Source organism: Myxocyprinus asiaticus, chromosome 48 (assembly GCF_019703515.2).
Source record: "Myxocyprinus asiaticus isolate MX2 ecotype Aquarium Trade chromosome 48, UBuf_Myxa_2, whole genome shotgun sequence".
NCBI classification, from domain to species: domain Eukaryota; kingdom Metazoa; phylum Chordata; class Actinopteri; order Cypriniformes; family Catostomidae; genus Myxocyprinus; species Myxocyprinus asiaticus.
Window position 1 is genome coordinate 1,182,755 of NC_059391.1, and position 22,486 is coordinate 1,205,240.

The 22,486-nt window shown below is 36.2% G+C and overlaps 1 protein-coding gene across 2 annotated transcripts in view; it reads left to right on the top strand.

Annotated features, from left to right (window-relative positions):
* The first annotated feature begins 6,832 nt into the window (after nt 1-6,832).
* wwp2 (WW domain containing E3 ubiquitin protein ligase 2) overlaps nt 6,833-22,486 on the top strand; it is a 59,551-nt gene continuing 43,897 nt past the window's right edge. For both annotated transcript variants that reach the window (XM_051692040.1, XM_051692041.1), the window contains exons 1-5: nt 6,833-6,917; nt 7,674-7,772; nt 13,711-13,867; nt 14,661-14,782; nt 20,294-20,431. In XM_051692040.1, coding sequence (XP_051548000.1) covers nt 7,700-7,772; nt 13,711-13,867; nt 14,661-14,782; nt 20,294-20,431 — 490 coding nt within the window. In that variant the 5' untranslated portion in view covers nt 6,833-6,917; nt 7,674-7,699. The remainder of the gene's footprint in view (nt 6,918-7,673; nt 7,773-13,710; nt 13,868-14,660; nt 14,783-20,293; nt 20,432-22,486) is intronic.

The window sequence follows — 22,486 nt, forward strand, 5'->3', positions numbered from 1 at the left end:
TGGGTCTATAACTACTAGGTTTTGTTATATCTTTCCCAGGCTTAGCTAGAGGGAGCACAATTGCAGTTTTCCATTGCTTTAGGAAGGACACCCACATTCCATATATAATTATATAAGTCCAGTAATGTTTCTAATGCTTTTGGTGATAATTTCTTTAAGATTTTATAACTTATCATATCTTTACCTGGTGTTGTATTCTTTGAGTTATTAATAGCTGTTTTTAACTCAATATAATTAAACTCGTCATCTAAACTACTATTAAAATCTTGCTTTTTCTTGCAAGTATTTCCATATATATTCTTAATTTGTTGTCGTCTTGCTAAGAATGTATCATCTAAATTCTCAAAGCTATGAGCTTTAACAAATGTTTGAGCCAACATTGTAGCCTTGTCTTTATTTGTAATAGCTACCTTCCCATTTTCCTCCATTACAGGTATCTTTTTTAAGCTGTCAGTTCCATTCATCTTCTTTATCATACGCCAGACTACATTTATTTCAGTTTCCCTCCCTATTGTATTGCAGAAGTTTTGCCATGCTGTCCTTTTTGTACTTTTAATAACCTTTTTAACATAAGCTCTTTTCCTTTGATAATCTGTGACTGCTTCTGGGGTGAGTGTTCTTTATAAAATCTGCAATGCTTTATTCCTTTCTCTGATTGCTGTCGAGCATTCCTCTGACCACCATGGCACATTCTTTCTTGTACTTGTACCACTTAATAGTGGGATAGACTGAGAGGTTGCAAAATAAATGCTGTTCACTACTTTACCATACCTATCATCAACACTACCCTCTACTGACAGATTATCGAATTGTTCTTCATATAACATTTGAAATTTTTCCCAGTCTGCTTTTTTATATATCCATCTTACACCATAATTACATTTTTGTAGTTGAATCTTATTTTGAATTTCACAGGTCACTGGAAAATGATTACTTCCTGTATTATCCTTAGATACTGACCATATACATTTACCAGCTAATGATGCTGAAACTATTGTGATATCCAAACATGACATTCCACCTCTTGTTATGTCTATTCTTGTTGGACTGCCATCATTTAGACACACTAAAGAGTTCTCTTCCATGAATTCTTCTATTATTTCTCCATTCTTATTTGTATTCATGCTACCCCAAATGCTATTGTGAGCATTAAAATCACCACATATAATAATTTTGTTTGACATTTCTCCCATGGCACTTTTCAGGATATCTACTGTTAATTCTGAACATGGATTATAGAAATTTAATAATCTGATTACCCCCTGTGTACCCATTACTTCTATACATATGCACTCTGCATTACTTTCATTCTTTGCATATCTGTATATCAGATTTTCTTTTATGAATGTCGCACAACCTCCACCTCTACCATTAATCCTGTCTTTCCTTATTGTCTCATAGCCATTCAGCCTAAAGTCCAATGAGTTGCATAACCATATTTCTTGTATACAGATGATATCAGGTAATTTATTCATATCTGCAATATATTTTTTAAATTCTGTCCATTAGCGATTAAGCTTCTGGCATTCCAATGAAGCAACAGGAAAGACATGATAATGTTATATATCACTACATTGAGATGCATCATAGCTTGCTGTTATACTTCCTTCTGTTTTCCCTTCTTTAGATTTTAATATCTTGTGAACTTGCTCTGCTGATATACCAATGCAGTTCAAGAATTTGTTTGCACATTCTACCACAATTTTTATTTTGTCAGATCTTCTTTCTACCAGTGCAGTGCCATTCACCACTGCACAGATAAATGCCACAAAATCAATGTTGCTCATGTTAATATTGTCAGTTGAGTCATTCTTTAACAAGTTCAGCTGTGTCATTGGCTCATTAGTCTGAGAGGTTTGCATCTGTCCATTTTGTACTCTTGTTTCTTCTACATGTTTTATTCTGCGAGCTGCTTCTGCATTTGTTAAATTCTGGGTGGACTTTACCTTCTGGATTTCACGAGCCTGCTGTTGTACTGGACATCCTGCATATGCAGCGTTGTGCTCTCCCCCACAGTTGCAGCATTTTATCTCAGCTCCTTCCTGACACTTCCCATATTCATGCTCTCCTCCACATTTTGCACAATGCATTTTCCCTTTGCATACAGCAACAGTATGTCCTATATGCTGACATTTATAACAACGCAAAGGAGGGGGTACATATTCCCGTTCCACATAACTGATGAAACCAAGCTTCACCTTTACTGGTAAATTGCTGTCTTCAAAGTGTGTCAACACAGAAAGACTATCACACTTTTCATTATCTTTCCATGTCATCAATCTTTTAGCCAAAGCAACTTTGCCTCCAATCAAGTTTCCTTTTATTTCTTCCATAGTTAAGGGCACTCCTGAAATCACCCCACGCTTCTTCACATCTACTCCAGCACAGCTTATTTTACCACCAGCCAGTGATTTTAGTTTTGGAAACTTTGCTCTCTGATTTTCATCTTTACACTTAATCAAGACTCTTCCATTGCTCAGACATGTTGCCCCTTTCACTGATCCTATTTCTTTTTCTATCGCTTTTGATAATTTAACAGGATGCATGTATTGTTCTGCTTGTTTGACAAATGTGATCATAACTTTTATGTCTTTTCCCTCACTATTTCTCATCACCCTTTGCCCTGTATACCTGGTTTTACTTGTACACCTTTGCTCATATTCAGACTCATCACCCATGTTATTTCCTTTTTTCCTTTGATTATATTGTACTTCTTGGAACTCCATATCTTGATTACCTTTTCCAGACAACGTTCAGGAAAGTTCAAGATAAAGTTCATTTTGTCCTGCTCATACGTTATTATAGGTCATAGAATTTGGGTGATACGTTTTAAGTTGCGGATCCCTAGTGACTGATGTTTGTCACACAGGCTACGAAAAATAATCATAACTGTATATTATTAAAAATATATTAATGTATTAAAATCTTTAACACATACACTGGTGGCCAAAAGTTTGGAATAATGTACAGATGTTGCTGTTTCAGAAGGACATTGGTAATTTAATTCACTAAAGTGGCATTCAATTGATCACAAAAATATAGTCAGGACATTACTGATGTAAAAAACAGCACCATCACTGTTTGAAAAAAAGTCAGTTTTGATCAAATCTAGACAGGCCCCATTTCCAGCAGCCATCACTCCAACATCTTATCCTTGAGTAATCATGATAAATTGCTAATTTGGTACTAGAAAATCACTTGCCATTATATCAAACACAGCTGAAAGCTATTTGGTTCGTTAAATGAAGCTTAACATTGTCTTTGTTTTTGAGTTGCCACATTATGCAATAGACTGGCATGTCTTAAGGTCAATATTAGGTCAAAAATGGCAAAAAAGAAACCGCTTTCTCTAGAAACTCGTCAGTCAATCGTTGTTTTGAGGAATGAAGGCTATACAATGCTTGAAATTGCCAAAAAACTGAAGATTTCATACAAAGGTGTACATTACAGTCTTCAAAGACAAAGAACAACTGACTCTAACAAGGACAGAAAGAGATGTGGAAGGCCAGATGTACAACTAAACAAGAGGATAAGTACATCAGAGTCTCTAGTTTGAGAAATAGACACCTCACATGTCCTCAGCTGACAGCTTCATTGAATTCTACCCGCTCAACACCAGTTTCATGTACAACAGTAAAGAGAAGACTCAGGGGTGCAGGCCTTATGGGAAGAATTGCAAAGAAAAAGCCACTTTTGAAACACAAAAACAAAAAGGAAAGGTTAGAGTGGGCAAAGAAACACAGACAATGGGCAGCAGATAATTGGAAAAGAGTGTTATGGATCTTAACCCCATTGAGCTTTTGTGGGATCAGCTAGACTGTAAGGTGCATGAGAAGTGCCCGACAAGACAGCCACATCTATGGCAAGTGCTACAGGAAGCATGGGGTGAAATGTCACCTTGAATATCTGGACAAACTGAAAGCTAGAATGTCAAGCATCTGCAAAGCTGTCATTGCTGCACATGGAGGATTTTTTAAAAAAATTTTATGAGAACTCTTTGAAGTAGTTCAAGAAGTTCTGAACATTTTTTTTAAATTGTAATAATAATTTTTCACGTTATTAACATCCTGACTATACATTGTGATCAGCTGAATGCCACTTTGGTGAATAAAAGTACCAATTTCTTTCCATAAGAGCAAAATCTGTACATTATTCCAAACTTTTGGCCGCCAGTGTATATTAAATATAAACTATATTTTTTCACGTATTTCCCATTAGGCGCAACTTGTGAACTGAAACTGGGGGCAATGTATGGATTTGTTATGCTTGTGAAAGAAAATTATTTTTTATTACAAATAATGATTTAAATTAATCAATAATTACTGTAAAGACATTTATAATGGTAAAAATGACTGTTTGCATATAAATAAATGCTGCGTTCCTCAAACTTTCTGTTCATCCAAGAATTCATTTGCAGTAATGACATCGCAGCATCATTCACGTTTTCCTTGATCTTCGTAAAGTTTCTTCTCATGCTTTCTACAACAATTCCCAAAGATGTCATTGGCTCATATAGAGCACTTCTCACAGATATTCCAACAACAGCTCAGCACCTCAAACTGTAATTCTTCCATACGTAATACTAATTTCTAATCATTTACCACTCAATCTTTGAAGTTTGTTTTATTATTATTTTGTATTTCTTTTTTTTACATTCTAACAAATATTTTTTTCTTCTTATTTGCCAGTTGCAGATGTGGCTTTTTCTTTGAAAATCTGCCTAAAATGCCAACATCCCTGAGGCTCCTCTTCTCTGGTGCAGATAAAACTGTTTAGCATGTACTGTTCATTGAACTGCCTGTTTAGGACCTGTGAGGGGTCTGTTTCTCGAACTAGAGATTCTGATATATCAAGTATACTTGTCTTCTTGTCTTCTTGTCTATACTTGCATCTGGGCCGTCCATTTCTCTCTCTGTCCCATTTAGATCCAGTTTGATTTCTTCTTTCAAGACAGTAGTGCATGAATAGCCTTCATCTGTTAAAAAACAACAGACTGATGAATTTCTAGAGAGATTTGTTTCTTCTTATTCATTAAAAAAAAAAAAAAAAAGTTTACTTGCAGTTGTAAAGTGACTTGCAAGGACTGTGATGTACATACTTCATTGTGGGACAACTCTTTTCAACAGTTCTAAAAAAAATAATAAAATAAAGTTTCTTGATTACCAAATAAGCACTTTTGAATAATACTGGATTATGTGACTCATTGTTTTCTTAGTAGACTGAAGTAATGACTGTGAAAAATGGGGGTTTGACATCACGGGTAAAAATGAATTTTAAAATAAACGAAAATATTAAACAGCAATTTTAATCAGTAAAAATAATGTTCAGCATTATTCATTTTGTTATTAATTAATTTAATGCATACAAGGTGAAGAGAAGCATCAATTTCTTTCAAGAACAAAAATGTCTTCCAAACATTTAGGGGAAGAACACAATGGCACTAAAGATGGCAATTATTCGCAGTTATTGAATGGCTGTGCTGCTCTTAATCTTGACATTTCATCTCATAATTTCATAATTTCAAGATCAACATATATGAGATTTAATTCATCAGGTCAGTTGATCTAATTTTGTGTCACTGGAAGATAGTAGCCTAGTCTTTGACATTCTGTTATGTTAGATTTTTAAAGTTTTTATGTCTAATTATTGACGGGAGATTTGTGGACACTGTAATGCATTTTGTGGAGTGAAAAATATTGTTTTAATTTTGAAGTGAAACGGTAAAGTTTGACCCTTGGTATAAGATGTCCCTCTCAGAATTGGGGCATGTTGTTTCTGGTGTTATTATTATTTAATTGAATAATTATTGTAAGTTATGGAGTTATTGCTGAATAATTCCAGTGTTAGATGCACATTTCAAACATCTTCACTATGCATTATAACCTACATTTTAATTAAGTGGAATTCAATCTGAATTCACAGTATTTCTATTATAACATCCCCTAAATTAAAAATATGGGCATCTAAATATGTACAGTATCCAATATATTCATAGACCTGCACAGAATATAATTATATAGTATATAATAAAATAAGTTTACCATTCATATGAATTTCTTTGACTATGATTCTGTTATTTGATTTGTCATTATTCAGTTTCAGTTCAATACTTCATCTACTCTATATTTGTGAAAATACATAATTGCATAAAATATTTCATTTAGTATTTTACATTAAAGTCAAACATATATTATTAAGAATAATATTATATGAATTTTATACATTCTGTAAGAATATTGTTACACACGGGACAAGTTTACACTGGGGTCAAATCAAATATAGCTATATGTTCAAATTATTCAAATGTTATATCATTATACCTATATCAATATTACTGAAACAGCGATGCTTCAGAAACTTTAATTTCATCAAGTATACATTGCTAGGACAACTTAATGTTCAGCTTTTTAATATTTATTTAATCTAAAATGTTTGTCAGTATAGTGGACGACCTAAAACTGTCAAACCTTTTAGCATGATTTTGTATGGTAAACATCTGATTATTAGATAAATATTTTTACGTAATAAAAACATGTTATTTATTATATAACCTATATATATATATATATATATATATATATATATATATATATATATATATATATATATATATATAATATATATATATATATATATATATATAGATCAATTCACATACAGTACAGTCTCACATAAAGACTATATTTACATTTTATCTGACGAAGAATGAATTGAATTGCTAATAGGTACATTTGAGTAATTTTTATAAAATGTTATTAATGATATGCTTAATATACAAGTATATCAACACAATTTATAAATCACCTTTATCGAACAGAAAAGATACCCATGATTCAGTGCGCGCATGTGAGTCACGTGACCGTGATTTTAAAGCGGAAATGACAGTCAGCTCCTCACAGACTCACGGGAGCTAAAAGGTACGAATAAACACATTTTTATCATTATCATAAGCAGATAACCCCTTGAATGATGCATTATTAATCTGTACATTGTTTTGGGTTTGTTCTTGACGGGTTTCTGATTAATGTGTCATTTGTGACGCATGAATGATGTGCGGCTAGTCAAACAGCGACAGTATTTACACATCGCGCGACATTCAACTGAACATTAAAAACTATTGTAAATTATGAATAATGATTATAAACGTTTAATGACTGCAGAAATGATCTCAGATTGAGTTTCTCTGCTGTTTAACTCTAGTGCCAAGAATAAATGCGATGTCGTAATGAGCCGATCTCGATGTAAACCGTTTCATGTTTTTCATGTTTGTATTTGTTATTTTTAGGTTATTACTGATTGTTGATGTCTGGTTAGCAGTAGCAATGACTGACATATGTCACTATCTGAGTGTGACAGCCTTATATTTCATCATGATTTTAGAAGCCATGTATTCATTCCTTACTGATGTCATTTCACTGTTATCTGTTCATAGTTTAACTGTTTGGGTAAAATAACCATGTAGCTAATAAACAATAGTGTGCGTGCGCGCGCTCGCTCTTCAACTGAAAGATCACTGTGTGTTTGAGTGTATGCTCCAGTACACTCAGTAAACACAGTATATGCCTCTGTTTTATTATAGTAATCACCGAGATTTACATAAGCTGAATGAATATCGGCACTGAATTACCCTGTGTTATGACTGTGTTATAAATGCGTGTGTATGCGTGTTTCAGGCATAGCTTTACTGTGATGTGTTGCGATGATGGCATCTGCCAGTGTGTCTCAGTCTGCCAGCGTTCAGGCCACAGAGAAATCCCAGTTGACCTTGAAGGGTAAGAATCCCAGTCTCATCTCATACAGATCATCTTTCAGCAGCCCTGTCTCAGCATCACATCTGTGCTCATCGCGTGTGTGATTGATTCATCCTAACCTGATCAGTTTGATTTGATGTATCAGCTGAAATGACTATCAGAACTTCATGTGTTATTGCAGTGTGCTGTGTGTCCTCTAGAGGGGGGTGTGCACTGCATAATAACTGATATATCAGCTGTGTTCATGGCAGGACACATTCACTTGCATTTCCTGAATGTCCAAGAGCAGATTAAACGGAAACATGAGATGACTGCAGTTTGTAGGAATGAAAATAAGACAATAAGTGCTTGCGTTAGTTTTATAGTTTGACATACTAAAGTTGTTTTATATATATATATATATATATATATATATATATATATATATATATATATATATATATATGTGTGTGTGTATATGTATATATACAGGTGCATCTCAATAAATTAGAATGTCGTGGAAAAGTTCATTTATTTCAGTAATTCAACTCAAATTGTGAAACTTGTGTATTAAATAAATTCAATGCACACAGACTGAAGTAGTTTGTCTTTGGTTCTTTTAATTGTGATGATTTTGGCTCACATTTAACAAAAACCCACCAATTCACTATCTCAAAAAATTAGAATACATCATAAGACCAATAAAAAAAACATTTTTAGTGAATTGTTGGCCTTCTGGAAAGTATGTTCATTTACTGTATATGTACTCAATACTTGGTAGGGGCTCTATTTGCTTTAATTACTGCCTCAATTCGGCGTGGCATGGAGGTGATCAGTTTGTGGCACTGCTGAGGTGGTATGGAAGCCCAGGTTTCTTTGACAGTGGCCTTCAGCTCATCTGCATTTTTTGGTCTCTTGTTTCTCATTTTCCTCTTGACAATACCCCATAGATTCTCTATGGGGTTCAGGTCTGGTGAGTTTGCTGGCCAGTCAAGCACACCAACATATGGTCATTTAACCAACTTTTGGTGCTTTTGGCAGTGTGGGCAGGTGCCAAATCCTGCTGGAAAATTAAATCAGCATCTTTAAAAAGCTGGTCAGCAGAAGGAAGCATGAAGTGCTCCAAAATTTCTTGGTAAACGGGTGCAGTGACTTTGGTTTTCAAAAAACACAATGGACCAACACCAGCAGATGACATTGCACCCCAAATCATCACAGACTGTGGAAACTTAACACTGGACTTCAAGCAACTTGGGCTATGAGCTTCTCCACCCTTCCTCCAGACTCTAGGACCTTGGTTTCCAAATGAAATACAAAACTTGTTCTCATCTGAAAAGAGGACTTTGGAACACTGGGCAACAGTCCAGTTCTTCTTCTCCTTAGCCCAGGTAAGACGCCTCTGACGTTGTCTGTGGTTCAGGAGTGGCTTAACAAGAGGAATACGACAACTGTAGCCAAATTCCTTGACACGTCTGTGTGTGGTGGCTCTTGATGCCTTGACCCCAGCCTCAGTCCATTCCTTGTGAAGTTCACCCAAATTCTTGAATCGATTTTGCTTGACAATCATAAGGCTGCGGTTCTCTCGGTTGGTTGTGCATCTTTTTCTTCCACACTTTTTCCTTCCACTCAACTTTCTGTTAACATGCTTGGATACAGCACTCTGTGAACAGCCAGCTTCTTTGGCAATGAATGTTTGTGGCTTACCCTCCTTGTGAAGGGTGTCAATGATTGTCTTCTGGACAACTGTCAGATCAGCAGTCTTCCCCATGATTGTGTAGCCTAGTGAACCAAACTGAGAGACCATTTTGAAGGCTCAGGAAACCTTTGCAGGTGTTTTGAGTTGATTAGCTGATTGGCATGTCACCATATTCTAATTTTTTGAGATAGTGAATTGGTGGGTTTTTGTTAAATGTGAGCCAAAATCATCACAATTAAAAGAACCAAAGACTTAAACTACTTCAGTCTGTGTGCATTGAATTTATTTAATACACAAGTTTCACAATTTGAGTTGAATTACTGAAATAAATGAACTTTTCCATGACATTCTAATTTATTGAGATGCACCTGTATAATGTGATCATACAGGATGAACATTTTAATTAAACAAAACCTGCTTTATGTAAAGTACACTTCATTTTGTGTATATTAATGAAGAACAGTGCAATCTGAACGCTGCAGTTGAAACTTAAGAATGTCTTCTATTTAAGCTAGTAGGCCTTCTTAATAAACAAAGAAACGTTCACTGGTTTGGGATTTATTAAGATCAGTATGCACTTTCATACTGTTTTATTATTGAAATCGGTTTATGAATCTTGTCTTAATGTTGCTTAGAAGTTAATGATACGCTGATGTATCAGCCACTGATATTTATCGGTTAGTTACTGACCAAATGAAAACCATCGGCATACCGGTCATAAGCATGAAAATGCAGAAATAAAAAACAGATGTATTATTTATAGTTAAATATGTAAATGTATTGCATTGTATAAAGTTTATAATCCTTTTTCAGTATACCTGCACAAGTAAATGAAATACGAAACATTATATCATTTCAATAATGCATGTTATGAATTTGCAATGTTCTGTCATAATTTATAATGTGTGTGTTCTGTTGTGTAGAACTGCAAAAACAGCAGTGCAAAAATATTTTAGAAGTGTAAAATAACATCCCCCCCACACACACATCAATTGTCAAATTATTATTTTTAACTCTTTTTTTTATATTCTACTTTGTGGCTCTTTTAAAATTTTGGCATGTATTCAACAGATCTTCAATGGAAATTATTTCTTTTTAGAACAAAAAAATAGCTTTTGTACCTCTTTTTTACATTTTTAAATCTTAATTCCCAAGCAAAACCTGTATCAGCCAAAACATTTGTGCATTTTGTTTGTATTCAATGGTAGTAACAGTGACTATTGACTCAGTTGTAGAAATAGCCATGATGGTTATGGTTTTTCCGCTACTGTTCCTTGACATTTTTTCTGATTTGCTCGAACAATGGCTCAAAATAATCTCCAGACAGAGCCGTACAGATGTGACTTGTTGAAAAGTTACACTACTGCAAAGTTAATGTCAATGTATAACAGAAAATGAGGCTGTAGTTCGGGAACGCTTTGTCCTATCGAAATTTAACTTGGTATTCTTCATCAGAACCATGATCTGTGGGTACATGTAAACTTGTGACAGTGCCACCTATGGGTCAAGAAATGTAAAAAAAATGGCTATTTTGGCCCATAACCTTTGAACCATATGTCCTAAAATGATGAGCTTGGTGTCTATGGATTCCTTGTGTCATGAGGTTTTCAAGAACACAAATTCTTCCCATGTCAGCCGTACTGCTTCTCGGCCATATTGATTTCTATTAAAAAGTTATATATAATATCTTTTGAAAGCATTGTTAAATTTCATGTCAACTGAGTGGCACATTGTGTAAGTTTCTGCACTATAGTTTCAAGGTTTGTGGGTTCAATCCCCACCTGTGCAAGTCGTGTAGTAGATATTTCTGTAGTTCTGGAGATTTTTGTTTTATGCTTTCTGAGTGGTTGCTGGAATTTTCCCCAATCAAATTTTGATTTTTGTTTGAAACGTTACATGAATACGAAATTGACCATTGTGACTGCTGTGCTTGGCTGTGATTATTCTCTGCTTGGTATATCCCTTTGTTGACTGTCAGTGTTATGGCTGTGTGGTGTAGTGGACAACAACAATGTGAATGTTAGACTTTTTCCATCTGAAAAGTGGTCTTCCAGCAAACAAAAATCCAGAGAAAAAAACAGATAGTTAATTTTTAGGAACATTAAAAAAAAATACAAACACTCTGATTGCATAAATCTGCACAGAAGTAGTAGTCTCTAGCTACTTTCACAGTTAACCAATCACATTCGAAATCATGCCTGTAGGTAAATAGCATACATCTGCCATCAATGAAAGTTATTCTGATTCAACCCAGATTAAAGTCAACTGTTGCTGTAGGATTTGATTGAATGTTTCGGGTTGCATCCTACTGGGAGAGCCATGGTCCGCAAAGAGTTGCCAAAGAAACTGCAAAAGCTAATTGTTGAAAAGTACCAATCAGGAGAGGGATATAAAAGAATATTGAAAGCCCTGGATGTACCATGGATCACTGTCAAAACCATCATCAATAAGTGGAGAAAATGCGGCACTTAAAACATTGCAAATATCAGGATGGTCCTCCAAAGTTGATGAGAGGACGAGGAGAAAACTTATAAGGGAGGCTACCAATAGGCCAACAGCAACACTGAAGGAGCTACAGGTACCGGTCACTCCTTGCATGTGACTACCATCTCTCGTATTCTGCACGTGTGGGCCATCGGTTAGGGTGGCAAGACGGAAACCCTTTTTTAAAAAAAGGAACATCCAAGCCTGTCTAAATTATGCCAAAAGATTCATTCAGTCACCCCAAACCATGTGGGAAAATGTGCTATGGTCTGACGAGACAAAGTTTGAACTTTTCGGCCTAAATTGTCAAAGATATGTTTTGTGCAAAGCCAATAAAGCTCATCATCCAAGGAACACCTTACCGACTTTGAAGCATGGTGGTGGTAGCATCATGATATGGGGCTGCTTCTCTTCAGCTGGGTCAGGGTCTCTTGTCAAGATAGATGGGATAATAAATCTGGCCTCGGTCAGAAAGCTGAAAATGAAGAGAAATTTCACATTCCAACATGACAATGACCCAAAGCAGACATCCAAGTCAACCAAGGCTTCAGAAAAGGGAAATCAAAGTCTTGGAATGGCCTAGTCACTGCCCAGTGCTCAATCCCGTCGAAAACCTGTGGAATGACCTAAAGAGAGCTGTACACAGGAGATCCCCTCGCAATTTAAAGGAACTTTAACTTTTTAGCAAGAAGAGTGGGATAACATTCCAAAGTCTAGATGTGCAAATTTAATAGGGACTTATTCACAAAGACTTGCTGCTGTAATAAATGCAAAAGGTGCTTCCAGAAAGTATTAGTTAGGCGGGGTGTGCAGACTTATGCAATCAGGGTGTTTGTATTTTTATTTTATTTAAAATGTTCCTAAAAATTAACTATTTGTTTTTTTTCTCTGAATTTTTGTTTGTTGGAAGATAACATTACAGATGGAAAATGTCTAACGTTGTTGTTTCTGTCTTAACATTTCAAAAACCTGCAAATTTAGAAGTGTGTGTGTAGACTTTTTATATCCACTGTGTATTTTATTCTATGTTTCTTGTGATCTCTATTCTGTGTTCTATTAACCCTTGAAATCTCTCACGGGTCAATTTGACCCGTTTAAATTTAACACTGATTTAAACCAAATTAACGTAACTTTTTGGCCTGAAACTTCCTGACATCCTCTACAGAGGTCATCTGATCCTGGTAATGTAACTTTTGAACTTATAAACAAAGCCAAAAGTCCTCTGGGTCAATTTTACCTGGTTCATATAAAGAATTATGAGAAAGCTGTAAAATGGTAGAATAGTTAAAAATGTAAAGTATAAGTACACTCATACGCATTAAAGCAAGCACACATACACACAGTCACACACTTAAGTTGTCAATGGGAACGTGTGTGTGTGTGTGTGTGTGTGTGTGTGTGTATGTGTAGTTCATGCAAGATCTGACCCACACCCACCCACCCATCCATCCACATGCACACACAAACATACATAAATACATACTGTACACACACATATTCTAATGTATATTTGGAGCATTTACTGCATACAAAATGAGTACATTTTACATTTGTAAATTAGTGAAAGGTCAGTTATTGATGATAAAACAGTTGTTGAGGAGAAAATCATGACTGTTGAACTGTTTTAACGAGCCGTTTCAATTTGACCTGGTGAGATCAACAGTGGGAGATGATTTTTAAGACCATGAAAGGGTTCAATTATATTCTTTTTGGATTTTTATCGATATTCTTTTCTATTGCATTCTGTTCAATATTGTGCTGGGTTTTGTGTTCTAATTTTATTCTACTCTTTTCTCTCAGTGTTGTCAGCTAAGCCTCAGTCTCCGAAGCTGCCAGGTCGTCACTCTCGTTTGAATTCGTTTGTGGAGGTGACTGCTGACGGTTTGACCAGTGAAACAAAGAAAACAGGCAAACGCACAGGACACCTCGAGCTGCAGTGGAATGAGGACCTCACCCTGTAAGACAGCTCCATCATGACATATTCAAGAACAATGTTGGGTGTAATGCATTACTAAGTAATTAATTATTGTAATTTACTTTTTCATTGAAAAAAAAAGTAAAGTAAGGGATTACTCTTAATTTTTCAGTAATTTAATTACAGTTACTTCTGATGTAATTGTGTTAAATACTGAACAGACAATTCTATATAAAACAATAGTGAATTTAAAATCTAAATTTAACATCTAATGTTAAAATATGTTTTCTAATTTAACGCTGCCCCCTTAAATTCTTTGGCCAGTTCATGAATAATTTATTTGATTTTTATATGATTTATTTGAAAGAATTAAAATAACAGTTTAATGTCTATCTTTGTATTTTTCATCTGGTTGAGGTTGATAAGGGTTTTAGAAAGTAATTAGTAGTAAGTAATGCAGTTACTTTTAGGTAAGAGTAATTAGTACAGTAATCTAATTACACTGTAGAATATGTAATTAGTAGTTAGTAATTACTTACTTTTGTTAGAGTAACTTTCCCAACACTGTTCAAGTATATATTACTGATTTCAAGGAAACAAATACATTCCCCTTGTAATCAATCAATCAACCTAAGCTTAAGTTGTTTGACCCTTGCTTTTATTACCCTGAGAAGAGTGCAAAACATTGAATTACTATTTGTGAGGTTTAGGAGACTCTACTTAAACATGTTTGCATCATGACAGACACAGATATTACTGTAAGAACTAATGAGAGGTAAAAGAGTTATGCATCTGTATGAAGGCTTCTGTTAGATGAATATTTATTTTTCCACAGGAATGTGACTCCTGAGAGTCATTTAGACCTGAAGTTGTGGAGTTGTCACACTTTGAGGAAGGAGCTTTTAGGCAGTGCCACTATTGACTTACTGGACACTCTACGAACACATGATGGCAAGAGTAAGAGCACACACACACAGGAACAGTAGAGTTTCTGTTATGTTCAATGGATATTAAACTCTACAAACCTGTATTGAGAGTGCAGTTATTGCTCATAAAAGGGTTCAAATCAGTGGCAGTCACATCAGACCCTTTCCTTTGAATAGGATAATACAGTATAACCAACTATATTAAGATGAAACACAAAACAGATCATTTTTTGATGAAGCAACATTAATGAATATTCACTTTTTAGCATGTCTTGAGTGCTTTATTGCGTGAATTATACGGATATTGCATTATAAAAATATTAAAGGAATAGTTCACCCAAAAATAATAATTCTGTCATCACTGACTTACCCTTGTGTCATTCCAAACCCATTTGACTTTGTTCTGCGGAACACAAAAAAAGATGTTTTAATTCATTTCCATGTAAACTTATGTTGTTATGAGTTTTATTTTTGGGTGAACCATTTCTTTTAGGAAACACATTTTCATTTAAGTGTTATGAAGTGTCACTCTTTCACTAGAACAAATTGTCCCTGACATATAAACTACAGTTAATAGTTGGTGTCTGTGGGTGTTGTATTGACCAGTCAGCATCAGAACTGGAACCATCCATCTTGTAAATAATAATGTAAAATAGAGAGAAAATGTTCACCCTTTGTATGTTTCCTGCTCCATACACTCAGTTCATTCTCTCAACCAACTTCATTTGAGGTAGATTTTCAAAACATCGCATTAAGGCAATGGAAACAGTTTATTAGCAAAACGATGACGTGTTTTGACAGTTTGTGCTTGAGTTTCTGCTGCTCCTCACAACAAAGCAATTCTTCTAACTTAACCCTTGACATTCAGAAGTGTTTAACCCACAGCTGGCTGTTAAAGTGGGTCCTCACAATCTGCCAGAACCGTTCTGAGCTCTGGCGCTCCCAGGTTTATGGGGGCGGGTGGCATATGGGCATAGCAACCATTTCAGCCCTCATTATATGTGATTTTACACTCATTCTGTGGCGTCTTCTGGCAGCATTTAATAAAATGATGTACAATTGCTCCAATACTGCAAGCACAACTCTTTCCAAAGCAAGTAGGTCATTCAGCTACTCCATCATGACAAGGCTGCTCCCTCAAGATAATGCGCATGACCTAGACCTGTTTACTTTGGTATTAAGATGCATCTCGGTGATCCAATCCCATGTGGTCAGACGAGACATATCGCTGTTTACTCCTGGTCGTTTCTCCTGTGACCACTTGTGTTCGGATTTTAAGGGGAGGGTCTCTGATTAAATGATGACATCAATCACCATGTCATTATTACTGTGTAATAATAAACCACAAAAAAGTCAAATAAATACAAATAAAGCACAAATAAAACCAGCACTGAATTTTCTTCTAGATGCAGTTGGATTTAGATTTTTGGATTTCGAGCAGAATTCTCAGTTATCTTGAATACCTGTATTAAAGGAGAGTCATATCCGTATGCTTCTAATCTGTGTCATTGCATGTTAATATCAGAAACACTTAAAGCTACACTATGTAAGACTTTTTTGTTAGAAATTAACAAAATTTTATTAATGATCAAGTACACAAACAATCCATCTTCCAAACCATGTTACCCCGATTCACTATGGTAAGCCTATAATAATGATTTATATTTTAGAGCTGTCAGGACGGATTTGTTGGGAAATTGCATACTTCATCAGTCGTCCGTGAGTAATTTACGTCATGTCCGTAAATAAAGAAAAGAAGGTCCGGAGCTACTACAGTGCGTGTATGTGCGCGGTGATAGGTGTGGTGGTAGTTTGAGCGACATTAACCATGGCTCATTCAAAAAGGCATCCCTCTGGGGAATCACCCATTTTCAAAATAAAGAAACCTTGAAATGAGAAGAGTCTGAGGGAAGTGACAGAGCTGTAATAATAAAACGCGAAACAACATCGGCTTGGCTTTTTCAGAGGTGGTGACAACTCGGAGATCAGAAAGGATTTTAAACCGACCCAGAGATGGATTCTTTCTTGATCTTTAAGATATTTTATTGGACCGATTGTTAGCCAGGAAGCTCTCTTAGCACGGTAGTTTGTTAAATAGTGTTAGCCACTCTAATGTGACAATGTATTATGGATTGTGGTACTGCAGTGCTCGATTTCATTTTCAAGGAAGGACAATGGGAAATAAATAACTATATGCTGGTAACAATGGCAATCTCTAAACCAATTACTACCTTAGTTTATTTGCCTGCTAGCTAAGATATAATAGTTTCCACCATTTGACTTTATCTGATATAACTAGCAATCGTTAAGTCTAATGTCATCATTGCCTAACATTTGTAACGTTAGTTATTTTTAAACAATTGTTTAATAAGTCAAAACAACAGCAGAAGATATGCTACTTACCTGCTAATAAGACACATGTTTCGGATATCCATCTTTTTCTTCCTTTCGTTATTTATTTTATTTTTTTAGGGGAGGGGGCGAGTTTTGTTGTTGTTAGTGACATTCGCTCTGATAAGTTGATCATCTGTATCCATAGTTACACCGGTACACCTCAAACCATCAGATTCATCCACACAGAAAAGCAGAGCCAAAGCCCGACTGACGTAATTACCAGTACAGTGTTCCTCCGCAAGCAATTTGCAGTTCTATGCTTCAAATGCTAGAGGGCCAGAAGTTACATAGTGTAGCTTTAAGAAGATCTTGTGCTTGTGTATGTATTTGCTTTTTCAAATTTTTTGTTTGGACGTTTATTTCCTTTTAAAGGCCCCAGCACACTCAAGGCAAAGTACTTTTTCGTTCTTTGCTCAGAGCCAAAAAGAAGTTTGAAACAGCTGAGTAACAACATAAGGTTTGTGAACATTCAGACACTGTACATGCTGCTGTGGGAGGTGTTTAGAGGAACATTAAAATAAGAGGAGGCTCAAAACTACATGTAAAACAACCAGTTTGACATTAAAATGTGTTTACCTTGTGCGTTCATGGGGCTAATGCGCTAACACAGGATACACAGCCATAATATGGGCCGATTATTTCACTCTGTTATTGTAATTTATGGTGACACTGACACTACTGCAAAGATGGGTGTATAAAAGAGTGTTAATGGGTAGAATACAGACAAAAGAATAGGCATATCTGTGAATGGATACTTAAGAGTATTTGAGTAGATATGATTCCTTTTGTAGAGTAATTAAACAAAAACAAAAAAAATCAAATGATATGGTCTTGGGAAATGTCTCTATGCAAACGATTATTCAGATGTTTGTAAGTTTGCACCACCTCACTAATAATTCTGCACTCCGATGTGTGTTCATGTTGACCGTGAGTTCTCGGCCTCAAAGAAGGTGGAGCTCCAGGTCACACCTACCGATGACATGGACCAATGGCGGTAAGAAGATGTTTAGCAGCTGGTTAGAAGTTTTCCTGAAAGTTCACCCTGGCGAGCTGTTAGGAACTACCAAAACAAACAACACTTTCTTTATGGCCAGATTTTGTTCTAAATGATGTCTCACCCCGTTCTTTCTTTGAATTCGTAGGAAGTGCAGGGGCCCTAAAGCCGCTCTTAACCAGCAATGTTTAAACTCTTGTTTTAGTGCATCGGTTGATTGACCGGTGAGGAGTGGCGCTTGACTGCTGTCTGGGACGCATTCAGGATGGATTAGCATTTACACCTCAAATGCGATGTGGTCACGTGTTTTTGACTAACTCCATATGTTTTTTGTGATCTGATCACAAAATGTTTGCACCCGGTTTACACCTTTATTTACAGCTGACCACTTGTGATTGGATCACCCAACTAATACTTCATACCAGGTGTAATGACTCGCATTTTCTTTTGTCAGATTTTTAGAAATGCGCTTCAAATATCTGAAACATTTGGATGGAAACCCAGCTTGTTTCATTTCAAGTTATAAATTGATGTGCAAAACTGGAATATTGCGAAAACAATTTGAGAATAAAGTAGCGTTTCCATCCCATGTGTTGAAGAGAACGAATTCATCACTTCAGGGGAAATTGCCAGAAAATAGAAATGAAAATGGAAGTTGAAGCTCTTTTATTAAATGTAATAATTTACTTGCGGTTTAGAGCGCACATACAAAACACTCTGTCTGAGAGTGAAAGTGCGTCAGACAGTTCTGGGAGTTAATTATAGCCAATCATTTTATATAACAGACTTTGATTTCACAGTAAATATAGCAACATTTGAGATGCTATGTGATGATATTCTCTGAGTGAATTATGTATTCACTTGACTTGAGGCAAAGTCACATGACTTTTCTGATGCTGTATAAGTTCTATTGATATATTTTCAGTAAATGTGTTTCCATTGAATTTTATGCGCATGTGATCTTACCAAATAAAAATGTATTCACCTATAGCAAGCATACGTTTTTTTAATGTGCTTTTTTTTCCGCATCTTGGTGTTCCCATTCAGCATTTTTATGCAATGTTCCAAAATTTGCATAAACATACATGGATGGAAACCCAGCTAGTATTATTCTTACATTTGTAAGGTTCCCACAGCAGTTATTATTAGTGGTGCACCGATCAGGAAATTTGAGGCTGTTACTGAGCACAAAGCTCAGTATATTTTAGTTTGCATTTATATACATACATATATATAAATATATATTTATAAAGCAAACTAAAGTATTCTACAAGAAAAAAAAAAAAGCTTTGTGCTGTGTAAGGAGTCTTTTAAAAATTACCAAATAAAAACGCCCAAAAAGAAGCCTTGTGCAACAGAGGGAGTAATATTGTGAGTAATTTACAGTTGGTTTGACATCTTTAGGTCAAATGGTCCTGAAGGATAATGTGTATGAAAAAGAATATCCAACGAATGCCAAACGTAAAAATAACTTTACCACAGTGTCAGAATTACTACCATAATGACTCTAGAAAATGGGCAACTTAATATACATACACAAGTAGTTCTTACACATTTTAAAAAACAAAATGTTATATTCATGTGAATTACATAATGTCTAAAAGTTTAAATTCATGAATGCTTAGAATTGCCAACAACTCGCCCTCCAAAGGCCTCTCTGTCATGCTTCAAGGGCTGAGCAAGCACTCATTTATTAGAGGAGCAGTGTTTGTGTGATTTCCTGCGTGCTGCAAAAATGATCGGCCCTGATTCTAGGCACGATCGGCCGATCGCCGACCACGGATTTAAGACGAACATCGGCCAATTTTGATCGGTGCACCCATAGTTATTATGTCAGCACGTGTCTTACAGATCACAATATCAGAAATAAGCACATTCTTGCTCGTGCAGTGTTTAAGGGGTTGTGCCGGTTTTACTTCACCAGCCTCAAACTCTGACGCATGTGATTGTGAGTGAGTAAAGTATCAGTCAGATTCCAGTGCAAAAACAGCCGAGTGATTCCCAAACCCCCTTTAACCCCCATTTTCATTTCAAACACAAAATATGACAAAACAAAGAATCTATCCTCTTATTAAAATGGAGTGAATGTGAATGAAATGTAGAGAATGTAAAATCAAATGTGTTTGCTGACACGTGAATGTCTCTCTCTGGCAGTGGAGAACGTTCAGCTCAGTCTGGTTCTGCAGACGGAGAACAAAGGCTCTGTTGTAGCAGGCGGTGAGCTTAACGTCTGTCTGGATGGTCTGGTTGTTGATTTGGGATCTCTGCCCAACGGCAGTGCTGCCTCTGACAGTAAGTTCTGTTCACACACATGCACACTTCATAGAGCACACTTCATAGAACACATGAACAACTGCACATTCATGCCACTCCACCTGAACTAAAAGCAGGATGGGAGAGGAGGTTGTGGTTGAGTGGAAAGAGTCGCTTTTCTACACATCTCCTCTGTGTACTTGAACTGTTTGGCCCAGCACTGACAAACCGAGCCGAGGAAGTCAGTGGGTTTACTGACCACTCGCAAACCGATTCCGTTTCACACTCATCTAGACTGATTTTGGATTGGGAACCAGCGATAACCAAGTTATTTTGTGTTGAAGGCATAGTTCAGCTGAAAATGAGAATTCTGGCATTATTTACTCACCCTCATGTTTTTCCAAACCCATATGATGACCTTTCTTCTGTGAAACACAACAGGGGATTTTTTTGAAGAATATTCTGGCTGCTCTTTTCCTTGTAATGATTGTGAATAGAGACTGGGATTGTCAAACTGACCGCTGCACTGGCTGCTAGTATAAATATTACACCATGTACTGTATACAGAGATTAGGGTTTGTATTGTATGTTTTGATGTTTAATGTTCGTTACATGCTGTTAATCTATCGCCTCATTTTGGTTTAATGGATTATTAAAGCTGTTAGAATTTCAATATTCGAACGATTCATCAGGATTACCGCAAGTACTCGTATAAATGGGCACCAAATAATTTATGCAGGTGTATTGTCATTTATTTCTCATTCAAATCAGCATACATCTGTAATATAGGCACATTCTGGTTCAAGTTACAGCTGGCTAACCTTAAATAGCAGTAGTTAAGAGTTTCCAAGCTTTTAAATTACACATTTTTCAAATGAGTTATTTTAAAATGAATTTGTTAGCAAATCCAGGTTAAAAGATTACAAATTAAAACGTAATTTACTTTTAAATTATTGGTTATTGGTATCGGCCATTCAATTTCTTATCTGTGCATCCCTACTTTTCACAAGAAATATCGTTATAAGGGAGATTTACAAAGAATACTCCACTGAGCCTCCAATGAGCAAGCTAAAGGAGAAACTTTGGCTCTCAATAGAATCAAATAATTGTGATTAATCTCATGATTTCCAAGCAGTCTGTAGAAAGGAGGAGGAAACTGTAATAAAGCAGTAAATGTGGACTTTTTATAAATACTCCTGTGGGGGGCCTGGGTAGCTCAGCGAGTATTGATGCTGACTACCACACCTGGAGTCGTGAGTTCGAATCCAGGGCGTGCTAAGGGATTCCAGTCAGGTCTCCTAAGCAACCAAATTGGCCCGGTTGCTAGGGAGGGTAGAGTCACATGGGGTAACCTCCTCGTGGTCCCTATAATGTGGTTCTTGCTCTCGGTGGGGCGTGTGCGTGGATGCCGCGGAGAATAGCGTGGGCTTCCACGCATGCTATGTCTCCACGGTAACGTGCTCAGCAATCCACATGATAAGATGCACGGATTGACGGTCTCGGAAGCGGAGGCAACTGAGATTCGTCCTCCTCCACCCAGATTGAGGCGAGTCACTACGCCACCACGAGGACTTAGAGCAAATTGGGCATTCCAAATTGGGGAGAAGAAAAAAAAAACCTGCATTGTAACAAACCTTAATGCAATATGCAAATTAAGTTCCAGATGAGACCAGAAACCATTATTTGCAATGCACAATATAAATATTTCAACTTCATATAAAACACTGCTTCTATTAAAATGTTAACCATTATTTAGGACTCCATAGCTGCTGAAGTCAAATTTCTTTCTGCATGTATAAAGCTTTGTAAAGAACATGTGAGAGGTGTATTATGAGCCCAGTGACTGAATGACAGTCTGTAAAGTGCTTCATATGACATAAAGCTGGTTAACTGTTGTGGCAATGTGTTTAGCTGTCCCCTTCTGCATATCGCGACCCCGTTTTCACGCTGGCCCTCCGGGAAAAGTCCCGATTCTCCCAGTGGTCAGTCCACCTCTGGTTATTTGTCATTCACCTGCTGCAATTTAAACAACTCCACAGAGTTATCCCAAATGTTGTTCATTTACCAGGAAAGATGTGAAAACCCATTATAAAC